Source organism: Puma concolor, chromosome B4, assembly GCF_028749965.1.
Source record: "Puma concolor isolate L17-30 chromosome B4, mPumCon1.1.hap2, whole genome shotgun sequence".
Classification (NCBI taxonomy): domain Eukaryota; kingdom Metazoa; phylum Chordata; class Mammalia; order Carnivora; family Felidae; genus Puma; species Puma concolor.
This window is the reverse complement of record NC_141673.1, coordinates 138,280,188-138,300,357: the sequence shown is the minus strand read 5'-3', so window position 1 is coordinate 138,300,357 and position 20,170 is coordinate 138,280,188. Positions and strand designations below refer to the sequence as shown.

The 20,170-nt window shown below is 42.2% G+C and overlaps 1 protein-coding gene across 1 annotated transcript in view; it reads right to left on the bottom strand.

Annotated features, from left to right (window-relative positions):
• GDI2 (GDP dissociation inhibitor 2) overlaps positions 1-17,101 on the bottom strand; it is a 33,714-nt gene extending 16,613 nt beyond the window's left edge. Inside the window, exons 1-4 of the mRNA XM_086715042.1 lie at positions 16,799-17,101; positions 8,302-8,409; positions 5,185-5,284; positions 1,648-1,782 (exon numbers count right to left, since the gene is read on the bottom strand). Coding sequence (XP_086571168.1) covers positions 1,648-1,782; positions 5,185-5,284; positions 8,302-8,409; positions 16,799-16,843 — 388 coding nt within the window. The 5' untranslated portion in view covers positions 16,844-17,101. The remainder of the gene's footprint in view (positions 1-1,647; positions 1,783-5,184; positions 5,285-8,301; positions 8,410-16,798) is intronic.
• Positions 17,102-20,170: the final 3,069 nt, after the last annotated feature.

The following is a 20,170-nucleotide window of genomic DNA, read 5'->3' as shown; positions in this document are numbered from 1 at the left end:
CGTTGGACTCTGCACTGAAAGCACGGATTCTCTCTCCCTCTCTCTCTGACCGTCCCCTGCTCATACTCATGTTCACATTCGCTCTCTCTTCTCTCTCTCAAAAAAAAAAAAAAAAAAAAAAAAAAAGAATAGGGCATCTGGGTGGCTGAGTTGAGCATCTGAGTCTTGGTTTCAGCTCGGGTCATGAGGTCATAGTTCAAGCCTCACATGGCACTCTGCACTGACAGCACAGATACTGCTTGGGATTCTCGCCACTCTCTCTCTATCCACCTACCCCCTCACAATAAATAAACTTTAAAAGAAAGAAAAAAAAGAAAAACCAAAAACAAAAATGACCATCAAGGTAGAAGGACTGGAGTAGAACAGAAGAAGACTCTAAAATACATCTTCTGAATTTTGACTTTCGAGGCATATAAATTTTTACATATTTGAAAAAATCAAATCAGAAAGAGAAAAACAGAACTGCCAGAAGGTAAGTCCTTCAATCTGTGTTCAATAAAGGAGGTAACTAAAGCAATTAACATATGTAAGAGCTCAAAGAGAGAATAAAAATTTAGAATACAAACTTTAAGATACTCTTCAAACTGCTGAACTCTTACTTCTATGAAAACATGTTATTTAGATAAAACTGTCATTTAGAATAATTTCTAACCCATGATTACGCCACTAATTCAGCTTTATTTGTGTTTAATGTTTGTTTATTTTTGAGAGAGACAGAGAGAGTGTGTTGAGTGGGGGAGAGGCAGAGAAAGAGGGAGACACAGAATCTGAAGCAGGCTCCAGGCTCTGAGCGGTCAGCACAGTGCCTGACACGGGGTTGAACTCAAGAACCGCGAGATCATGACCTGAGCCGAAGTCGGACGCTTAACCAACTGAGCTACCCAGGCGCCCCAACTTCAAAGACAGAATATCTTTCTTAGGAAAGTGTTTGCTATTTAAGAGAGGCAGGAATAGAAAATGTTAACAGGTTATCTATCTTTCGCTGAGCCAAGAGACGAAATAATTTTGGGCAAAGAATTAAATCTACTCCATACTCACCAGAAATTCCTAAAAAAAAGAGATTTCAGAGGACGGCAATGGCACCAATTAGAAGATTAGTTTCGCCAGAACAAAGTTCTTTTCCTTCTCAGCAGTTTGGACAGTAAGGCGAAGGTGGTCAGCTTAGCACTGTGATTAAGTTCACAGGCTCTAGATTCCTCTAGAGTTTCCTTCCTAATCCTGCTGCTTACCTGCTTGACCTCAGGTCTGAGTTCCCTCATCTAGAAGATTCTTCCAAATAAGAAAAGGAACGTGAAGTGTTTAGCACAGAGCCCAGCGCACAGGAAACACTCAGAAAAACACCAGCTCTTCCGAACTACTCCTACGAAACACGCACTGGGAACCTACACAGGCCACAAGCTCCATGGGACGCACAGTCACTTCAACTCTCTCTGAGCTTCCAAAGGCAGGGTTTTTGAACGTCCTCTTCGCTGATGATCCAGCAACTGCCCCAAACAGTGTGTGGCACTTAACGCACATCCAGCAAACACTGCTGACTGGACGAGTGAGTGGATGGGTGTCAGAACAGGGGACGTTACATTTGATCTCTAAGATTCCCTTCTATTGTAAAATCTCATTATTCTGAGCAAATAAAATAAAATTACTTACTAGATGCCAGGGCTTCTGCTTCGGTGGAAGGAACCTTGTAGATTTTTCCTCCCTTATAGACAAAGCTCCCTTCAGTCACTTTGAAATCCAGATAGCGGGTGACCTCTGTATAAAGCAGCATCTTCACCAGCTGACCTAGAAAAGTCCCACAATTCCAACCGTAACTTAAATCTTACTGCCTCCAAAAACTAGCAGGAATAAAAGTACATTTATTGTTGGCTTGTACTGATGGCCTCCTAGTTTTTTCTTAACATTGTCCAATAACTCCTGCCCAAAAAAGTCTCCAATGCCACATTCCACATGGGACAATCAGAACACATACCTGTTGCTTAGCATATTTAGAACTATCTTTTTTAATGTTACAACTTCAAGATTAATAACTTTATCAACTTGCTTTTGTAAAATCTGTATTAATAATTATTAGAGGTAGGTATGAAGTTTAGAATTAGAGTACTACTGCAAATAGGTCTGAGTTTCCTTAAATTCTTATTATGTTTTAAAGAGACGCAACTAATAGGGAAAATTTTTCAAGAATTTGTGCCATTCAGTTTGTATTATTCGATTTGTATAAGATGAACATTAGTTTCAGATAAAGAATAAACCAGGCATACAATTTGAAATATTACCTGTCTATAAACAAAAGAAATTTAGGTATACTAAAAACAGCAAACTTCTTTGAGAAGCCAAATTATTTTAAAGCTCATTCGAAAGGATAAAAACACTAGGACAATCAAAAGAATTTTTTTTGAAAACAAAAAACAAAGTTTCAGCTTTATGCAGCAAATATTAAATTGTACAGTTATATTAATTAACCCACAAATTAGAAAGGAAAAAAGAGACCCATATATAAAAATGTAATATATTATAAAAGCTCAAATAAAAGTGGAAAAGATAAATGGTATTGAGGGACAAATAAATAACCATTTTAAAGATTTTTTTAAATGTTTATTTGTTTTTGAGAGACAGAGAGAGCAAGCAAGCGAGCATGAGCAGGGGAGGGGCAGAGAGAGAGGGAGACACAGAATCCGAAGCAGGCTCCAGGCTCCGAGCCGTCAGCACAGAGCCCGACGCAGGGCTCGAACTCACAGACTGTGAGATCATGACTTGAGCCGAAGTCGGACGCTTAACCAACTGAGTGACCCAGGGCCCCCTGAATAATCATTTAAAAAAATAAATCTCAGGGCAACTGGGTGGCTCGTCCGACTCGGCTCAGGTCATGATCTCACCATCTGTGAGTTCGAGCCCTACGTCGGGCTCTGTGCTGACGGCTCGGAGCCTGGAGCCTGCTTCGGATTCTGTGTCTCCCTCTCTCTCTCGCTCTCTCTCGCTGCCCCTCCCCCGCTCATGATCTCTGTCAAAAATAAACATTAAAAAAAATTTTTTTAATAAAAATAAAAAAATAAATCTCAAACTCTAGATCTCAAACAGGATACCAGAAAGGGCGCCTGGCTGGCTCAGTTAGCAGAGCATGAGACTTCTGATCTCAGGGTCACAAATTTGAGCCCCACATTGGGTGTAGAGATTACTGAATAATAAAAAAAGTAAAGAGGCTTAATCTCAAACAGGATAACAGGTAAATTAACTTATAAAATAGGTGAATTTACTTACACAGTGAAAAAATAAAACTATAAAACCAGTGATAGCAAATATCAGTATTTGTTAACCTTGAGGTAAAGAGAAAAATTTTAAACCTACCCTTCCAAATCAAAAAGAATAAAAAGAAGATCAACCTATATAACTACATGAAAATTAAAAGCTTGTGTATGAAAGAAAACTATAACACAATTACATATAAAGCCAATCACAAACCAGAAAAGATATCTTCAACATTCATTAAAAGAGTATTTATTCAATAGCCTTTATAAAGAGCTCTTTCATATCAATAAGGAAATATTTTAAAACCTCAAAAGAAAAATATACAAAGCATAAGGCTGGCCAATTCACTAAAGACTATGAAAGCCGGGGGTCCTGGGTAGCTCAGCCTAAGGTTAAGCTTCAGACTCCTGATTTTGGCTCAGGTCACGATCTCCTGATTTATGGGATCGAGCCCCATGTCAGGCTCCACACTGACAGCACGGAACCTGCTTGGGATATTCTCTCCCTCTCTCTGCCCTGCCCCGTGATGTGCGTGCATGTGTGCACTCTCTCTTTAAAAAAATAAACTTTAAAAAATATATATATAAGCCAATAAACATCTAGAAATCATTTTACTCTCAGATAACTTTTTAAAAATCCATTATTTTGCCTTTTGGTATGACAAAGTGACAAAAATTAAAATGAGTTAATATTTACTACTGATAAAGGTACTAGGAAAGGTGCAGCCTCACAGTCTTCTGGTGAGAGTCACAGTGGACAACAGAAAATCAAAGCCTTAAGAAGTTACTGCCTTGATCCCCACACTTCTAGGGCTGTACAGTGAGGTTCACCACACACACACAGCCTGGCAAGTCATATACCAAAATATTCACCATAATTCTAGATGGTGAGATTCTGGTTATATAAATTTTACTTCCTTTCTGCTTATCTGTGTTTTCTAATTTTAATAAAATGATTTCATTACTTATGTACTTTGAAAAGTGCTTATAATTTACTTCAAAAGAATTTCAAAAAGGTAACTTTAAGTTTCAGAGAAAATTCAAAGATCTTTCCATTAAAAGAAACTATAGGGGCACCTGGCTGGCTCAGTCGGTAGAGTGACTTTTTTTTTTTTTTAAACACTTATTCATTTTTGAGAGACAGAGTGTGAGCAGGGGAGGGGCAGAGAGAGGGAGACAGAATCCGAAGCAGGCTCCAGGCTCTGAGCTGTCAGCACAGAGCCCCATGTGTGGCTCGAACCCACAAGCTGCCAGATCATGACTGGAGCCCAAGTCGGATGCTTAACTGACTCAGCCACCCAGGTGTTCCTGAATGTGTGACTCTTGATCTTAGGGTTGTGGGTTCAAGCCCCACGCTGGGAGTAGAGATTACTTGGGCGGTGGGGGGAGGGGGGGGAACTTAAAAAGAATGAAAGCAAAGAACTGTAGAATATAAATTCAAAACCAAAAAAAATAAATAAAACACCAAAAAAGGGAAAGGGTGGCTCAGACTTTTATACATACTTTTATACATGGGCCGTAGACTTCACACCAACAACTTGGTTTTTTGATGTCATTTCAGAAAAAGGAACTAATATCATAGCAATTTTGCCCTTCTAATTAAAAATGAGAAAATATGTGGAGAAAAAAGTTTTAAAAGCCTCCAAACTAGAAAAAACCCTGTTTCTGAAGGCCCAGTTATCTAAGACCATCACCAAAGCCCCTTAAGAAGAGTCTGTGCCACATCCTAAGTTTGCGCCTCCAGAACCAACTACAAAGGAGTCACCCTCCCCCTCCATTTTTATGGACTCCAGATGCCTCTAATGGACCATATTATACTCACCAAACTGTTGCCATTCAACGAAATCTATTTTCACATACCTGGAATAATACTCTCTGTCAAGAGTTAGTTTCTACTTTTAAACCAGATTCAATGGCATAAATTTCAGTTAGAATTCTTTACCATTGGCCATAAGGAACTTAGGAATTAAGTCAACATTCCAGTCTCTTCCTCTCCCCATTGACGCTGGTGGTGCTCCTGGTATTTTAAATCTCTTGTATAACTAAAACCAAAACAAAAATTACCCATAATGTAATAAAATTTTCATTATGCTATGCAACTATTCAATGTAACAAGGGCATGTCATTTTTTATCAGATAAAATTTTTAGAGAAGTTCCAATACACATCTAAAATAAATATATTACTAAACTAAGGAACGATAAACATTACAGGGGTAGTATTTCTTACTAGCAGGAAAGTAATAATACAAAACAACTTGTCAATGACACATAGCTCTGTAGATATACCCCTTATTTGTAGAAATCTTTTTTTAAATGTTTATTTATTTTTGAGAGAGTGCATGCACAAGCAGGGGAGGGGCAGAGAGAGAGAGGATCTGAAGCAGGCTCTGAGCTCGAACTCACAAACCATGAGACTGAGTCACCCAGGTGCTCCTGTAGCAATCACTTAAACTCATTCTCTCCTGAATAAAAGGCTAACAAAAGGCTTACTTTTTCTTTACTGTTTATTTTTGAGAGAGCGCACGCATACGCGCACACAAGTAGGGGAGGGGCAGAGAGAGGGCTAACGTGGGGCTCAAACCCACAAACCGTGAGATCATGACCTGAAGTCAGATGCTCAACTGGTGCTACCCAGGCGCCCGAAAAGGCTTATTTTTGCTTCTGTAGTGATGTAAGGAGTTAAAACTAAATTCTGGATTCTTCAAATCAAACAAGACAAAGTTAGTTCCAGTTAATTTATAATGTATATAAGTGAGTTGAGTATGAGATCTAGATAAAAAGCAGCTTTCAAGGGCACCTGGGTGGCTCAGTCAATTAAGCATCCGACTTCCGGTTAGGTCATGATCTCGCAGTTCGTGAGTTCTAGCCCCGCGTTGGGCTCTGTGCAAACAGCTCGGAGCCTGCCTGGGATTCTGTGTCTCCCTCTCTCTCTGCCCCTCCCCTGTTTGCACTCTCTCTCTCAAAAATAAACGAAAGAAAGAAAGAAAGAAAGAAAGAAAGAAAGAAAGAAAGAAAGAAAGAAAGAAAGAAAGAAAGAAAGAAAGAAAGAAAGGAAGGAAGGAAGGAAGGAAGGAAGGAAGGAAGGAAGGAAGGAAGAAAGAGGAGAAAAGAAAAGAAAAGAAAAGAAAAGAAAAGAAAAGAAAAGAAAAGAAAAGAAAAGAAAGAAGCTTTCAGTCTAAAATTTGGGAATATTCATTTGAACTCATGGATTTTATTGTTAATGTGGAAGTGAATAGACAAAGTTGGTATATATTTACTCATAAAAATCCCCAAGTCCTTGAGTATATTCACTGGGGGAGAAAAAAGGCAGCTTGCTCATCTTATTGAAGATTAATAAACGTACTAAGTGTAGAAGGAATGGTGCCAACGTATCACTCTACGGATTATTCTCAATGGAGAGATGTGGTGGCCATCACCTTAACTAGGGTCAAACTTAGCATCATGAACAGTGGGGAAATCTAGACATTATGTGCCTGTGATATGATGCAATATGAGGTACACAGCAATGCTTTCTTATTATAAACTAGCTTGAACTTTTCAAAAGGGAAAAACAAGTGAGGAGACTTTTGTAGATTAAGAGAATAAAGAGAAACCACACCAAAGGCAATGTTTAAACTGGTTCAAAAAAAAGAGGGGCGGGGGGATGCCTGGGTGGCTCAGTCAGTTAAGAGTCCGACTTCGGCTCAGGTCATGGTCTCATGGTTCTTGAGTTTGAGCCCCGAGTCGGACTCTGTACACACAGTGCAGAGCTTGCTTCAAATTCTCGGTCTCCCTCTCTCTGCCTCTCCCTGCCTCTCCCCGACTCATTCGCACACACGTGCTCTCTCTCAAAAATAAACATTTAAAAAAAAAACAAACAAACAAAAACCACCACCATACACAATATAAGACATTCTTAGCATCAGTGGGCAATTTGAGTATGATCTGGATATTACGGTTAATTTTCTTAAACATGATAACGAATGATACCATGATTACATAGGAGAATGTTATTCTTAGCCAGTGAATGCTGAAAGATTCAGGTCGAGTATCATGATGTCTATTACTTCTAAGGACTCAACCCAGTAACAAAAAAAGACAAAGCAAATATTGAAAAATGTCAGCCGCTAAATCCAGATGGAAGGTTGATCCATTGTTATTATTCTTTCAACTTTTCTGTAGGCCTGAATACAGAAAAAATTTTTGATAAAAATATGAAGTCTATTTTATCAGTCATTATTTAAAGTAATTGGTGATGTCTATAGATCTCCTATAAAATACAGTACAGCTCATATCCATGCGTGTGGATGTTGAACAAACCTCACAGAGAAAAAGTTAGTAAAACACTTTTTGTGTGTGCTTTAAATATTTAAATATTATTTATCATGAGAAGAAGCAAAAATAGAAGAGTTGATTAAAACACATAGGTACAAATTAAAAAACAATAATGAAATGAATATCCATTTTTAAAACACTCAGATTAAGAAATAAAACACTACACAGTGATCAGGGGCCCTTGTGGGCACCTCCACACTACATCACTCTGCCTTTCCTCACCCTTGAGGCATCTGCTCTCACGATTTTTTTTTTTTTTTTTAGTAAAACACACTTTGGAAATGCTTCCTGTGCCCATGCTCTAGAAAAATAGGAAGCAGGGCAGTACAGCAAAAGGGACTACACTTTTGGAGTCATATAACCTAGGTTCCCAGCCCTTCTCTGGAGTTGTAACAACACAGACTATTTTGTCACCTGAAAACTGAGGATAAAAATACCTGTTCAAGTAACTAGGAGAATACATAAAACCAAGTGGAAAACACTGGCACTGTGCTTGGCATATATCAGATATCCATCAGGAGTCTATACCTTTAGCTTCAAGAGATAACGGGTAACTGCTCCAAGGTGGCAGGAAAGGTCACAACTTAAATTTCTACAAGCCCTAAACTAGCAGCCCCTTTTGAAAAAATAGGTTACAGATAATCTATTTAATAAAACAAAATTAAACCTATCTATAAGGAGTGAAATTGAGATTCACAAGTCAAAGATTCGAAGAATCAAAGGCACAAGTAACTTAATACTTACATCTTCCAGAGGTGTTATAGATGCACTCTCTCCTCCATAATATGGGTTTCTATCCATGTGAAGAACTTTCTTTCCGTTCACTGACATTATACCTGACAGGATGCATTCCTACAGGAAAAGCATAAGTATCTTCAAAAGAAGTAAAGCATTACAGCACGTTTTGGACATTACTTTTTTTTTTAAGCCCCTCATTAAACATTCTTTCAGTAATTAATACTTAGTATGTACGATATATGACTTAAGGACAAAGCCCAAAGTGACCAGGGTTCCAAGAGTGGTCTGTGGACCCCCATGGGCCTCAAGGTTAGAACTATTTTCATAACACTAAGACATTATTCACTATTTGTCCACTGCGCTAGCATTAGCACCAATGGTCCAAGACCAACGGCAGACAGAACAATTAGGACAGTAGCCCCACTCTGCACTACTCATTATATTCGCCACCACCAGGTACTCAGTTTTTAAAAAAGGCTGGCTTACTCAAACATGTCCTTGACGAAGCATTAAAATTACCTTTGTTGGAAAAAAAAAATTACCTGTTAAGTATACACCCTTGAATGTCCACCATTTTATTTTAATACTGTGTGACAAAATGGGAAGTCCGCATAAGGTAACTCTGGCTCAAGGAAAACCATTTGTGCAACTGATGTGTATGCTGAACTAACCACTTCTTTGTTCATGGGTCATCTTTTTTTTTTAATTTATTTTGAGACAGTGCCCGTACAAGTTGGGGAGAGGCAGAGAGAGACAAGAGAGAATCCCAAGCAGGCTCCAGACCATCAGTGCAGAGCCCAACACGGGGCTCAATCTCACGAACCATGCCCTGAGCGGAGATCAAGAGCTGGATGCTGAACAGACTGAGCCACACGGGCACCCCTCATGGATCATCATTTTTATTTGAAAGAACAACTGACCAATAAACTATTACTCAGACCTAGATATATGTCAGATGTGGTTTCAGATTTCATACTACAACAAATATTTAAAAAAAAAAACAAAAACCTGCCACTAATATTTTGGTATAAATCAAAGAATATCCACAACCATGTGGAAGGCTATTAGAATTCTCGTCCCTGTTCCCACTGCACATCTGTTACGAGGCTTGATTTTCTTCAGATACTTCAGCTGGTATCTGACAGAAGTCTGAATGCCAAAGCAGGTGAAAATTCAGCTTTCAAGCCAGACATTAAAACTAGACATTCTCCACATTAAAGAGATGTGCAGAAAATGTAAAACAATAATACTCTTCTCACAATGTTTTTGTTTTGGAAGATACAGTCATACTTCATAAAACTTATTCATGTTAACACGTAATGGGTTTATCATTACTATCTTTTTTTTTTTTTTCAACGTTTATTTATTTTTGGGACAGAGAGAGACAGAGCATGAACGGGGGAGGGGCAGAGAGAGAGGGAGACACAGAATCGGAAACAGGCTCCAGGCTCTGAGCCATCAGCCCAGAGCCCGACGCAGGGCTCGAACTCATGGACCGCGAGATCGTGACCTGGCTGAAGTCGGACGCTTAACCGACTGCGCCACCCAGGCGCCCCTATCATTACTATCTTTAAGTGAATTAATACAAATTTTTTAAATTTCTCAGTGTTGATTTCTAATGATAAATATTGATAAACATAACCACTATAAACAAAACTCTTCAGGGTCCTTAATTTTTCAGTGTAAAAAGATCCCAAAGTCAAAGAGTTTGAGAACCAGAGCCCTAAAGGAAGCATCCAGAACAAGCACTAGTAAGTGGCAACAAATAGAGAATTATAAACGACTACTCTCAAGAAAAAGGTAAATGAAACATGAATATACTAAGATACACCATATCAAGATGGAGGGGGAAAAGGAAAAAATTAAAGAAGAATATGATTAATGAATTAATGAGAAGAAACCCAGAGATGGGATACACATTCACTCAAAACCTGTAGCATGGTTTTGGTGATCAGGGCTTTATCTTTTAAAAAGAAAAAGGAAATTCCATGTATCATCACAAATCCTAGGGCTTTTCAAAATTACCCCAAAGACCCTACATAGCAGAGAACAATCTCACTCCCCTAGAAGTCTGACTCTGATACCTTATTTTAAAAATTCTTAAGTATTTCAAATTTTATTCCATAATATTATCTATTCATTTTAGTATTTTTGAAAGGTTTTAAGTTCTTATCAGGTTCAAATTTCACTTTACGAGGGTGTATCATTTCTTATTTAGATCAAGAACCAAAACACTATGAGTGCTCTCTCCAGAAGGCCACTTCATGCCCTGTTCCGGTCACAACCACACCCCCCACCCCTTCTCATGATTTCTAAGAGCAGAGATTTGGTCCGCTGGTTTTTAAACTCAGAATAAATGGAATCATGCAGTATACCTTTTTTTTGTATGTACACCTTTTATCCAACATTATGTTTACAAGATTCACCCATGTTTTGTGTGTTCTTGAAATTCACTTATTCTCACTGCCACAGAGCAGAGTCCCCAAGGTACAAGAGCCAAGTCCGGCCTGCACGCAGTTTTCATAAAGATTTACTGGGAAACACCCATTCCGATTCATTTACATAGTGTCCACGGCAGGTTTCACGGTCCAACAGTAGAACCGTGGTTGTGACAGAGACTGCATAGCCGGCATAACCTAAAAGATTCACTATCTGGACCTTTACAGAAGGTCTAACCCTGCAAGCAGTGGATGGATCTCAGCGTGTGCTTCCCATGTAGCATCACCCGCGAAGGGCTGAGAAACGTCAATTCTAAGCAGGTTCTCAGACTTCACTTTGCGTCCACATCACTTGGAGGGCTTGTTAAAACAGATTGTGGGGCTTCCATCCCCAGAACTGGGTTGGGGCTTTCTCACCAGGCTGGGAGCGTGCCTTTCTCACCAGGCTGAGAGACCACTAATGAGGCTGGTCCAGGACCAGTTTCAAGAACGGTTATGAAAGCACCGCCGCTCCAAACTCTAACAAAGGTGAGAATCAACTGGGGATCACGCTAGGCAGGGGTGCCTGGCTGGTAGAGCATGAACTCTAGGTCACGGGGGGTCACTGAGTTCGAGCCCCACGCCGGGCTTAGAGCCTACTTCGACAAAACAAAACCGAGGATCATGCTGGCCTGCAGGTGTTGCTTCGGCATATCCAGCGTGAGGCCTAGCCTTCCGCACTTCTAGCAAGCCCTCAGGTGTTGCCGAAGCAGTTGGTCCCAGGACCACGGTTTGGGTAACAGAGCTGTAGAGACTTTAGTTGATGGGCATCTGGACGGTTCCAGTTTTTGACCATTACAAATATTCTCAACGTGTTTTTATTATGTATTTGTTGGATACATATCAAGGAAAGCACAATTGTGTTCAACTTCAGGAGATACTCCCAAACAGCTTTCCAAAGTGATTGTACTAACGTACACTTTTGTCAGCAGTGTGTGAAAGTTGCTGTTGTTTCAAATCCTTGCCCAACACACACTTGTGTCTTTTTAATTTTAGCCCTTCTACTTAGGATGTGGTTTAATTTGCATTTCCTGACAACTAATGAGGTTGGGCACTTTTTTATAGTTTAACTGATAATTAGTATCTTCTTTTGATAAGTACCTACTCAAATTATTTGCCCTTTTTAAAAACGGGCTTCTTCTTACTGCTATATAGAAGTTCCTTTCATATTCTGGATAAAAGTGCTTTATTAGTTATATATATTGCAAACATCTTCTTCCATTCTGTGGCTTGCCTTTTCAGTTTCTTAACGATGTCTTGATAAACAGAACTGAAGACATTTTCCAACCCTAATATTACCAAAAGCAACTCACTTGTTCAAAACACAAAATCCAAAGCAGCACTAACATATACGGCTCAACATAATACATTAAAGCAAAATAAAACTTGCTATCTCAAAAACAGGTTAGGGCACAGATAGAGGAAGACTAAATAGTCCTATTTCCAGCCAACAAAGGCAGACTTCAGAGTTCAACTTTTGGAAGCAAAAATACAGCAAGCAAAATCTGCATGTTGCATGTCTTCTATATGTAACTTCTCATGCCCCCCTGCAAATAAGCATGATCCACTCACTGGACCATGGCTCTAAAGCAAGCACTAAAGGTGGAGGCCTAAAATAAAGGGCTCAATAATTTGAAGAGTCACTAAAGTCCAAAGAGCTGATAATGACTACCTTTAAAGGCATCGCTTGTTGCAGTTGTTACAGGAAAAACAAAACTACAGCAAAAAACACCAAACAGAAAGTAAACGCACACAAAAATGATTAGGAAAACAGGTACCTAAAAACCGATACTAAAGAAAAGTCCCTTTTGAAACCCACTTACCTAGAAATACGAAGAAAATGTTAACTTGAACATTTCTGAATTCACTAATCTCAATGATATATGCTTTACAGCAATAACAAAAAAAAGTTTTCAGCAGAATGTTCCTTTAAATGTCTGTCCCTTAAATGCATCTCATTAAATGCTGTCAGAAGATAATTTTTCTTGAAATTGGCTCTAATTATATGTTTCCTGCTCAAAATCCTCTCCCACTGCTTAAAAAGATAAAGTTCAAATTTCTTAGCCTAGTACATTCAACCTTTTTACCAACAGGCCTTCTTTCCAACCTTATTTCCCAATCTGCCTCTTCATACCTTCTGTTTGAGGCAAAATAAACTTCCTATTCCTTCCATACATCCTGTTCTTACTACCAACCTATCCTGCTCACTCTGCTCACTCTGCCTAAAAATCATTCCTCCTGCTCAAAGCCTACCAATATTTTAAAAAGTCAGCTTACATACTTCCTTCTTTATGAAGGTTTTCCTGATTCCCCTGTCTGAATTCCCACGTGTAGCTCTATTACAGCTCTTAGTACTTTCTCATAGCAACCCCTACAGTTACCGTCCTCTATGAGAAGCTATTTGTTTATAGAAAGTGCGTTTACCTCTTTATTGCCTGTAACTGATCACAACAGTCACAGTTTAAATAACTGAAATCGGGGAAAACATTACTCCATTAAGAGTCTTCGGGGCGCCTGGGTGGCTCAGTCAGGTAAGCCTCCGACTTCAGCTCAGGTCATGACCTCACAGTTCGTGGGTCATTGGGCTCTGTGCTGCATTGGGCTCTGTGCTGACAGCTCGGAGCCTGGAGCCTGCATTGGATTCTGGGTCTCCCTCTCTCTCTCTCTGCCCCTCCCCCGCTTATGCTCTGTCTCTCTCTCTTCCAAAAATAAATAAACATTAAAAAAAAATCTTTTAAAAAAAAAAGGGTCTTTAATCAGGTACAAGGAGAAGGAAGATAGAGGTAAATGTTGATTATCATCTATGTGAGCCAAAATATTTACCTAGTGGTTTTTCAAACCAAGTATCTCACTACTACCTCTAGATGCTGAAATGCATCTGATTTTATTTCTGTTCTGTTGGGCCAGTATGCTTGAAACGGATTTAAAATACAGACTGCAAAACATTTATACCTTCCAAATATAAGACATTTGTACATATTGGCCCAATGATTGCTACTGCAGTGAATAGAAAGTCCTTTGTGAACAAAACTCTAACAGAGCAATGGCAAGGATTTTCAAAGAGCAAATCTGAGAAGCAATTTAAGATGTTTAAATAAGATATAAAAACTCCTCTTTTAAATCACAAAATTTTAATAAAGAAAAAAGGAGAAATTACATGTGGGATGTAAAATAATTTCTAAATATAGAATACTAAGAATACTGGTTAAGTATCACTAGAGTACGTTTCTATTCATGACCCTCTACCAGAATTATTATGTAGAACAAAACAACACAAATACCTCCTCGAGGCACCAACAGCTGTGGAACTAGTTACCCTTTTATATACTATTTTTAAGAAAATTCAAGAATTCACTGCCAAACCCAAAGTCAATTAGAAGCAGCATCTTAGGTGGTCAGATGAGGTCTACACACGCTGCCATCAAAGAAAAGTAAAGGTCACCTTAACAGCAAAGTAAGGGAGGAGGAAGCAAACGAAAAGCAGACTGAAGCACTCACTCACTCACAAAGGCAAGCAGTCTGCGACTATTTAGTAAGGAGGGCCAAAGCTTACCAGGTGTCTCAGCAGCTTCATCATGTCACGGCATGACACAGTGCTTAATCCTCAGGGTGTGAAATCTTAGTTATCAAGTAAATTATGTTCCTTAGTTTGGTAAACAAGTTGTGATGTCATTTGGAGCAGCTTTTATCAGAAAGTTGTGGTTCTTTCTTTAAAGGGAGAATCAATCCTCAATTCCTCAGAAAATTCAATTATATGGAATATTCCCTTTCTCCTAGACACAGAATGATTTTGTTCTAAGGTATACATTTTGTGTCTTATTTATTAAAGTTACCAGCAACATCTGTGGATCACTATGACCTTCATTTTAGAAGGAACAACTGACACAAAACAGTGCCAACACTAGGCAACAAACTCCGGACACTTTCTTTAAAAGTAACAAGTTCACAGCACTAAAAGTACTTGACACACTGCCCTCCTGTGATATGTGGTACCCATAGATGATTGTGTATGCCTGTTTGCAGGTTCTTAAGCCTCAGGTACTAAATATTTAGAAGCCAAAAATTAAGAAAATTAACTGGTATGTTCACTCCAAATACTCGGCCAAGCGTGATTTCAGGGTTTTTAACTTTGGTGGTCTCATCTCACTTTGAGCAGTCCTGGTGTCACTAGAAAAAAGGATACAAGATTTACCATGGTCAAATCATCCTGCCACCGCCGCTCCCATCAAGGAGCGTGGATGCTCTGAATGGAGAGAATTCTCAAAGAACATCCGAGAAAACAATGTAAGAAGGCTCACAGGGATTAAAGCTATCACAGCTGTAAAGTGAGGGCAGAAATTGGTCTGATTTCTAGTTAGGCATGAATCTACCACTCATCAAAAAGACCACAATCGACCCAAATGAATGTTTAAATTTTTTTAATGTTTAATGTTTAATGTTTTTTTAATGTTTATTTATTTTTGAGAGAGAGAGAGAGAGGGAGACACAAAATCCGAAGCAGGCCAAACTGTCAGCACAGAGCCCGATGCGGGGCTCGTACTCACAAACTGCGAGATCATGACCTGAGCCGCTCAACCGACTGAGCCACCCAGGCGCCCCAACCCAAATGAATACTTAAAATGCATCATCTCCACTTTGTCGTTATCCAGTACGACTGTGCTATCTCTGACACAAACTGCTGCTTCCAAACCAGGCATGTAGAAACCTGCAAGATGGATTTGCACTGGTTCGTCCACGTCCAACGGACCTAATCAAGAGCAAATCTGAAAGACCAGCAATAACCGCAGGAAAACAGAACGGGCTCTTACAACATGCCGGCAGCAACGGTCCCCATCCCCATGGGCAAAATCCTCCACAGACCACAGAGCTCAGCTTGGAATCCCAATCAGACGCTTTAAAAACATTCACTGAAGAAAAACAGCCGCACAGCTTGGACACTTTAAAATCAGACACATTAAAAACATTAATTGAAGAAACATTAACAGCAGGTGGGCCTGTTCATTTAGGCATCCTACAGTTGGCCAACTCACCACCTGGAAAGAAATTCAACCGAATCCCGCACGTTCAAAACCACCCGGTAGTTTCCTAGGTCAGTGGTCTCAGCTATTTGGTGCTGCTTCTCAGCCAGTCACACGTGGGTCTCGACCGGCCGGTAGTAGAGAACTTGGCCTCTACAGCCATCAATCCATCACCAATCCATTTCTTAGGGGAAAGCCCCGAGAAGCGACAATGGAGGCAGGGAACAGACCGAACAAAGGGAAAAGGTGGCAAAGGTCAGCTGAGAAAGCATTCGAGAGACAAGTTTTGAGCAAACTCATTTCCAACTCTACAGATGCTCAAAAAGTGAGCTGGGAGGGTGGTGAGAAGGAAGGCATAATGCCTCTCATTTGAAATGGGCGCGGAGATAAAAGGCTAATTTTTCTCCCCAAACCTAAGTTAACCGAACTGTATCCAGCACAAAACAGCGACTGTCCAAGGACCTGTCACAAAATCTTCTGCCTAGCTCTGGCAGGCAAAGACGGATGAGTAGTAGCGGCTGAAGTCTAAGTAGGAAACGCAAGAGTGGCCTCCGCCCTCCCCCACTCTGCCTGGTGCTTTTCCGTTTCCAATCGGGAGAGGCCAGCAACCCATAAAGGAGGTGGACGAGTACCGATCCGCAATCGGGCTTCCCCCCCCGCCGAGCAAAGCGGAAAAACTGTCCTTTTCCAGCTGGACCGGGTTTTCCATCTCCGGTCTCTCGATTCACGTTTAGGGCCGCGAGCCCGAGCAGCTGGGCACTGCCGCAGGCCCGGACTCGTGGGGACGCACCCGTCGCCACCCGCCCCAACGCCCTGCAGAGCAAGGCCCCCAACGACGACCAAAGACCGTGTGCACAAGGACGGCGTGCGAGACGCAGGCCCCGCTGGGAGGCCGGCCCGGGCAGAAGGCGGCGCGGCCGGGCGGGGTGGGCCCGGGCCTCGTGCGGCGGCGCGGGCGGCAGGGAGGGGTGGGGAGAGGGGGCGCGGGGCCCGCCGCCCGGAACTCACCGTCAGTCCGGTGCCCAGCACGATCACGTCGTACTCCTCATTCATGGCGGGGGAGGACGAGCACAGAAGCCCAGGAAGGGAGAAAGCGCAAGGACTCGAGGGGCCCGGGGCTACTCGACCACCCTGAAGCGACAGGGGGAGCGCTCAGACCGGTCTCGGGGCCCGACAAAAACGGGAAGCCAGGGCTAGAGGCGAAACGGAGCTGGAGAGGAGGGACGCCGGCCGCCACCTCAGACGGGAAGAGAAGAGCGGGGCAGGGAGGGGAGGGAAGACGGGGAAGGGAGGGGAAGGCGGGCGGCGACTGGGGCCTCCGCAGCCGGGGCGGGGCTTAGGGAAGGCGCTCGGAGGGCCGTCGATCACAGCCTTCCCGCCCTCCCATTGGCTGCATTCCGTCGCCCGACCAACTTTCTTCCTCTCTCACGTCTCGCGAGAAGAGGGCGGGCTGTGCCTTTAGCGGTTCCGGTCTTCCGCCCGGCCCGCTGCCACCGTGGTTGGGGGCGGAGGGGACGGAGGGGGCGGAGGGGACGGAGGGGGCGGTGGGGACGGAGGGGGCGGAGGGGGTTCCCGCGCCTGGGCCCTTGAGGTCGTACGGCTGGGAGCGTGCCGGCGGTCGGAGAGCGGCGGTCCGGTTCGTTGCTCCCGCAGTGGTGTGGGAGCCGAGGCGCGCCCAGGGCCCCGAGACCTCCCGCCGCCCTTGGACTTTGAGCTGAGTCGGCCACGTGCGCCGGGGCCGGCCGGGGGCCCCGCTCTCCCGCCCTGCCACCGGCTGGCTACGCACCGCGGGCCGAGCGTCGTGCAGGCCTCGGCCCCGAGTGCTCGTGCGGCTGCGCCTACCTCGGCCAGTGGCAACTTGCTTTGTTTTCCTTTTTGTCCTGCGTCCTTTTTCTCAATGAAAGAGGACCCGAGGTGTTTTAAGCAGCTCAGAAATCACTCGTGTTACCTTACTTCCCGCCCTATGTCTTGCCTGTGCGGCCTGAGGAAATTTAAGGGAAGGGGGAAAAAAAACAACAACAATTTTTTAAGAAAGAAAACGCTTAGCGTAAATATAGGGGAAGTCCAGGTTTGGGAAGCAAGCCTGAGAGCTGTAGCTCAAGCCGGCTATAGAAATTGTAACTGACCAGTGTATGCACTCCTTCCCCCACCCCCAACTGTTTTAGGATTCCCACTGGAATCTCCAGCTTTGGGTATGGAGACAGGTGTAAGGAGAGGCTTGTGTTCTCAACCAAAGAGGGTACACCCTATAGGGGCAGTGTAGACAAGCGATTTCCCTAAAGCCTTGGACAGCCTGTGTTTTCAGCCTGGGATAAGTCTGCATACTCAGACGATAGAGTTGGCGTTTCCTTCTAGATTTACTCCCAAGCACCGCTGGATAAGAGCTATTCAAAGAGAATCTTGGTGGACGGAACTTCCTTCATACTTAAATCATTCAGATTCCGGAGATAATGTAACAGTATTGTACAATGTTTCTTCGCCCCAGAAAAAGTTTTAAGTGTTCTACCAGACAGTGCACCTTTGGGGGGGTGCTGGACAGTTTAAATTGTACCTTAATTGGATTTGTATCCATCGGTTGTAGCAACCGAATGAATTTCTATAAGTAGACAAAAACCAAGTGCAGAGTTGACTACTGACCCCATTATGTGCCAGTGGGTGTAACTGACTTTTCTGGTAGCTAAGCATGTTTTAAGAAGGTCCTCCTGTTCCTCTCCAAGTATGTGCACGTGTATATGCACATGCTTATAAACAACAGAAATTTACTTCTCAGAGTTGTGTAGGCTACCAAGTAAAAGATCAAGGTGTGTCTGAGGGCCTGCTTCCTGGTTCTAGTTGTCTTTTCGCTTTGTCCTCACACGGTGGGAGAAGATAGGAGGGGGAAGGGATCTCTCTGGCTACTTTTACAACATTACCTACATTTTTTAACTGACATGAAATATTGACCCATTTTTAAAAACTAGCAGTAACGAGTCCAGGCTGGTTCAATCAGTAAAGCATGTGACTCTTGATCTAGGAGTAATGAGTTTGAGCCCCATGTTGGGCTTAGAGAATACTTAAAAAAAAAAAAAAATCTTTGGGGCACCTGCCTAGCTCAGTCACTGGAGCATGCAACTCTTGATCTCCGGGGTGTGAGTTTGGGCCCCACACTGGGGGTGGAGCCTACTTAAAAAAAAATTATAAAAAGTAAAAAATAAAAATAATAAAGAGCCTTTTTCATGTATTGCTGTATTGCCATCAACCTCTGAATGTTGAAGAGGCTTTTGAGCGTATCTGCTGAATTATGTTACCATGTTTTAAGTAAAGGGTAATTTATCAATATTCAGATGAAGTTAATGAGAAACTCCAAAGCGTTGGATAAGGGATCTGAATTTAAGGCTAATGAGGCTCTTCAATCCGATCCCTTACACTGAAGTTTAGTTTGTGGAAGGACACACACACACACAAAAACCCAAAAACAAAAACAAAAAATAAAAAACAACAAAACAGACAAAAAACCAAAAACAACTGGATTAATCCCGAATTCTGTGCCTGCTCTAGGATCTTCAACCTCATCTATTCCAGTTGCCAAGGAACTTGGTAGACAACAAATACTGTTTACGGTGAAGCGGCTTGAAAGCCACTAAATGGTTCAGTGTATTCCTAAAAGAGTGAAACTTAGGTTTGGGGGAAGTGGGTGACTTGTGGAGAGCAGTGGAAAAAAACCATCCCTCGTAAAGGTATTTAAGTCTTTGTACAAAGCAAGAGTTCAGTGTGATTGTAATTTAGAGCCGGGTGCTTGGGAATCGTCGCTGATCTGTTCGCACTAAGCCCCCGCCCGCGCGTTGCAGAGGGAGAGACTGAGTCCGAGGAAGATAGCAGAACGAACCCCAGTCCCGGACATCTTTCCGTCCTGAACCCCTGTACCAGTTTCTCAAGCAGTTTCCCTTCTGTCTGTGGTAACCATTGTCTTCCTGAAATGTGAATCGGATCCCGTTCACGCTTCTGCCTACCTTTTGCGTCTAGAATAAAATGCAAACCCCTTGCTATGGCCTAAAAGGTATTGTGTAATCTCACCTCCGTATATCTCTCCAACTTCATCTTGTGTGCTTCTTGTTCACTACACTCCAGACACACTAGTCTTTCAGTTCCTAGAATCTGGTCAAGCTTTTAACCACCCAAGGGCCTCTGCGCTCTTGTGGGTCCCATAACTACCAAGCCGCACTTCCCCTCCTACATAGGCTTCTTCACAGCTGGTTCTTTCGGCTTCCTTAAGTTTCTACATGAAAATCTTCCCTGACCACCTTGTCTAAAGTAGCTTTCTCCTCAAATTTCATTCTCTAAAAGCACCCTGCTTATTTCTTTCGTTCATTTCTATCAAATTGCTAATTATATCCTTTACTT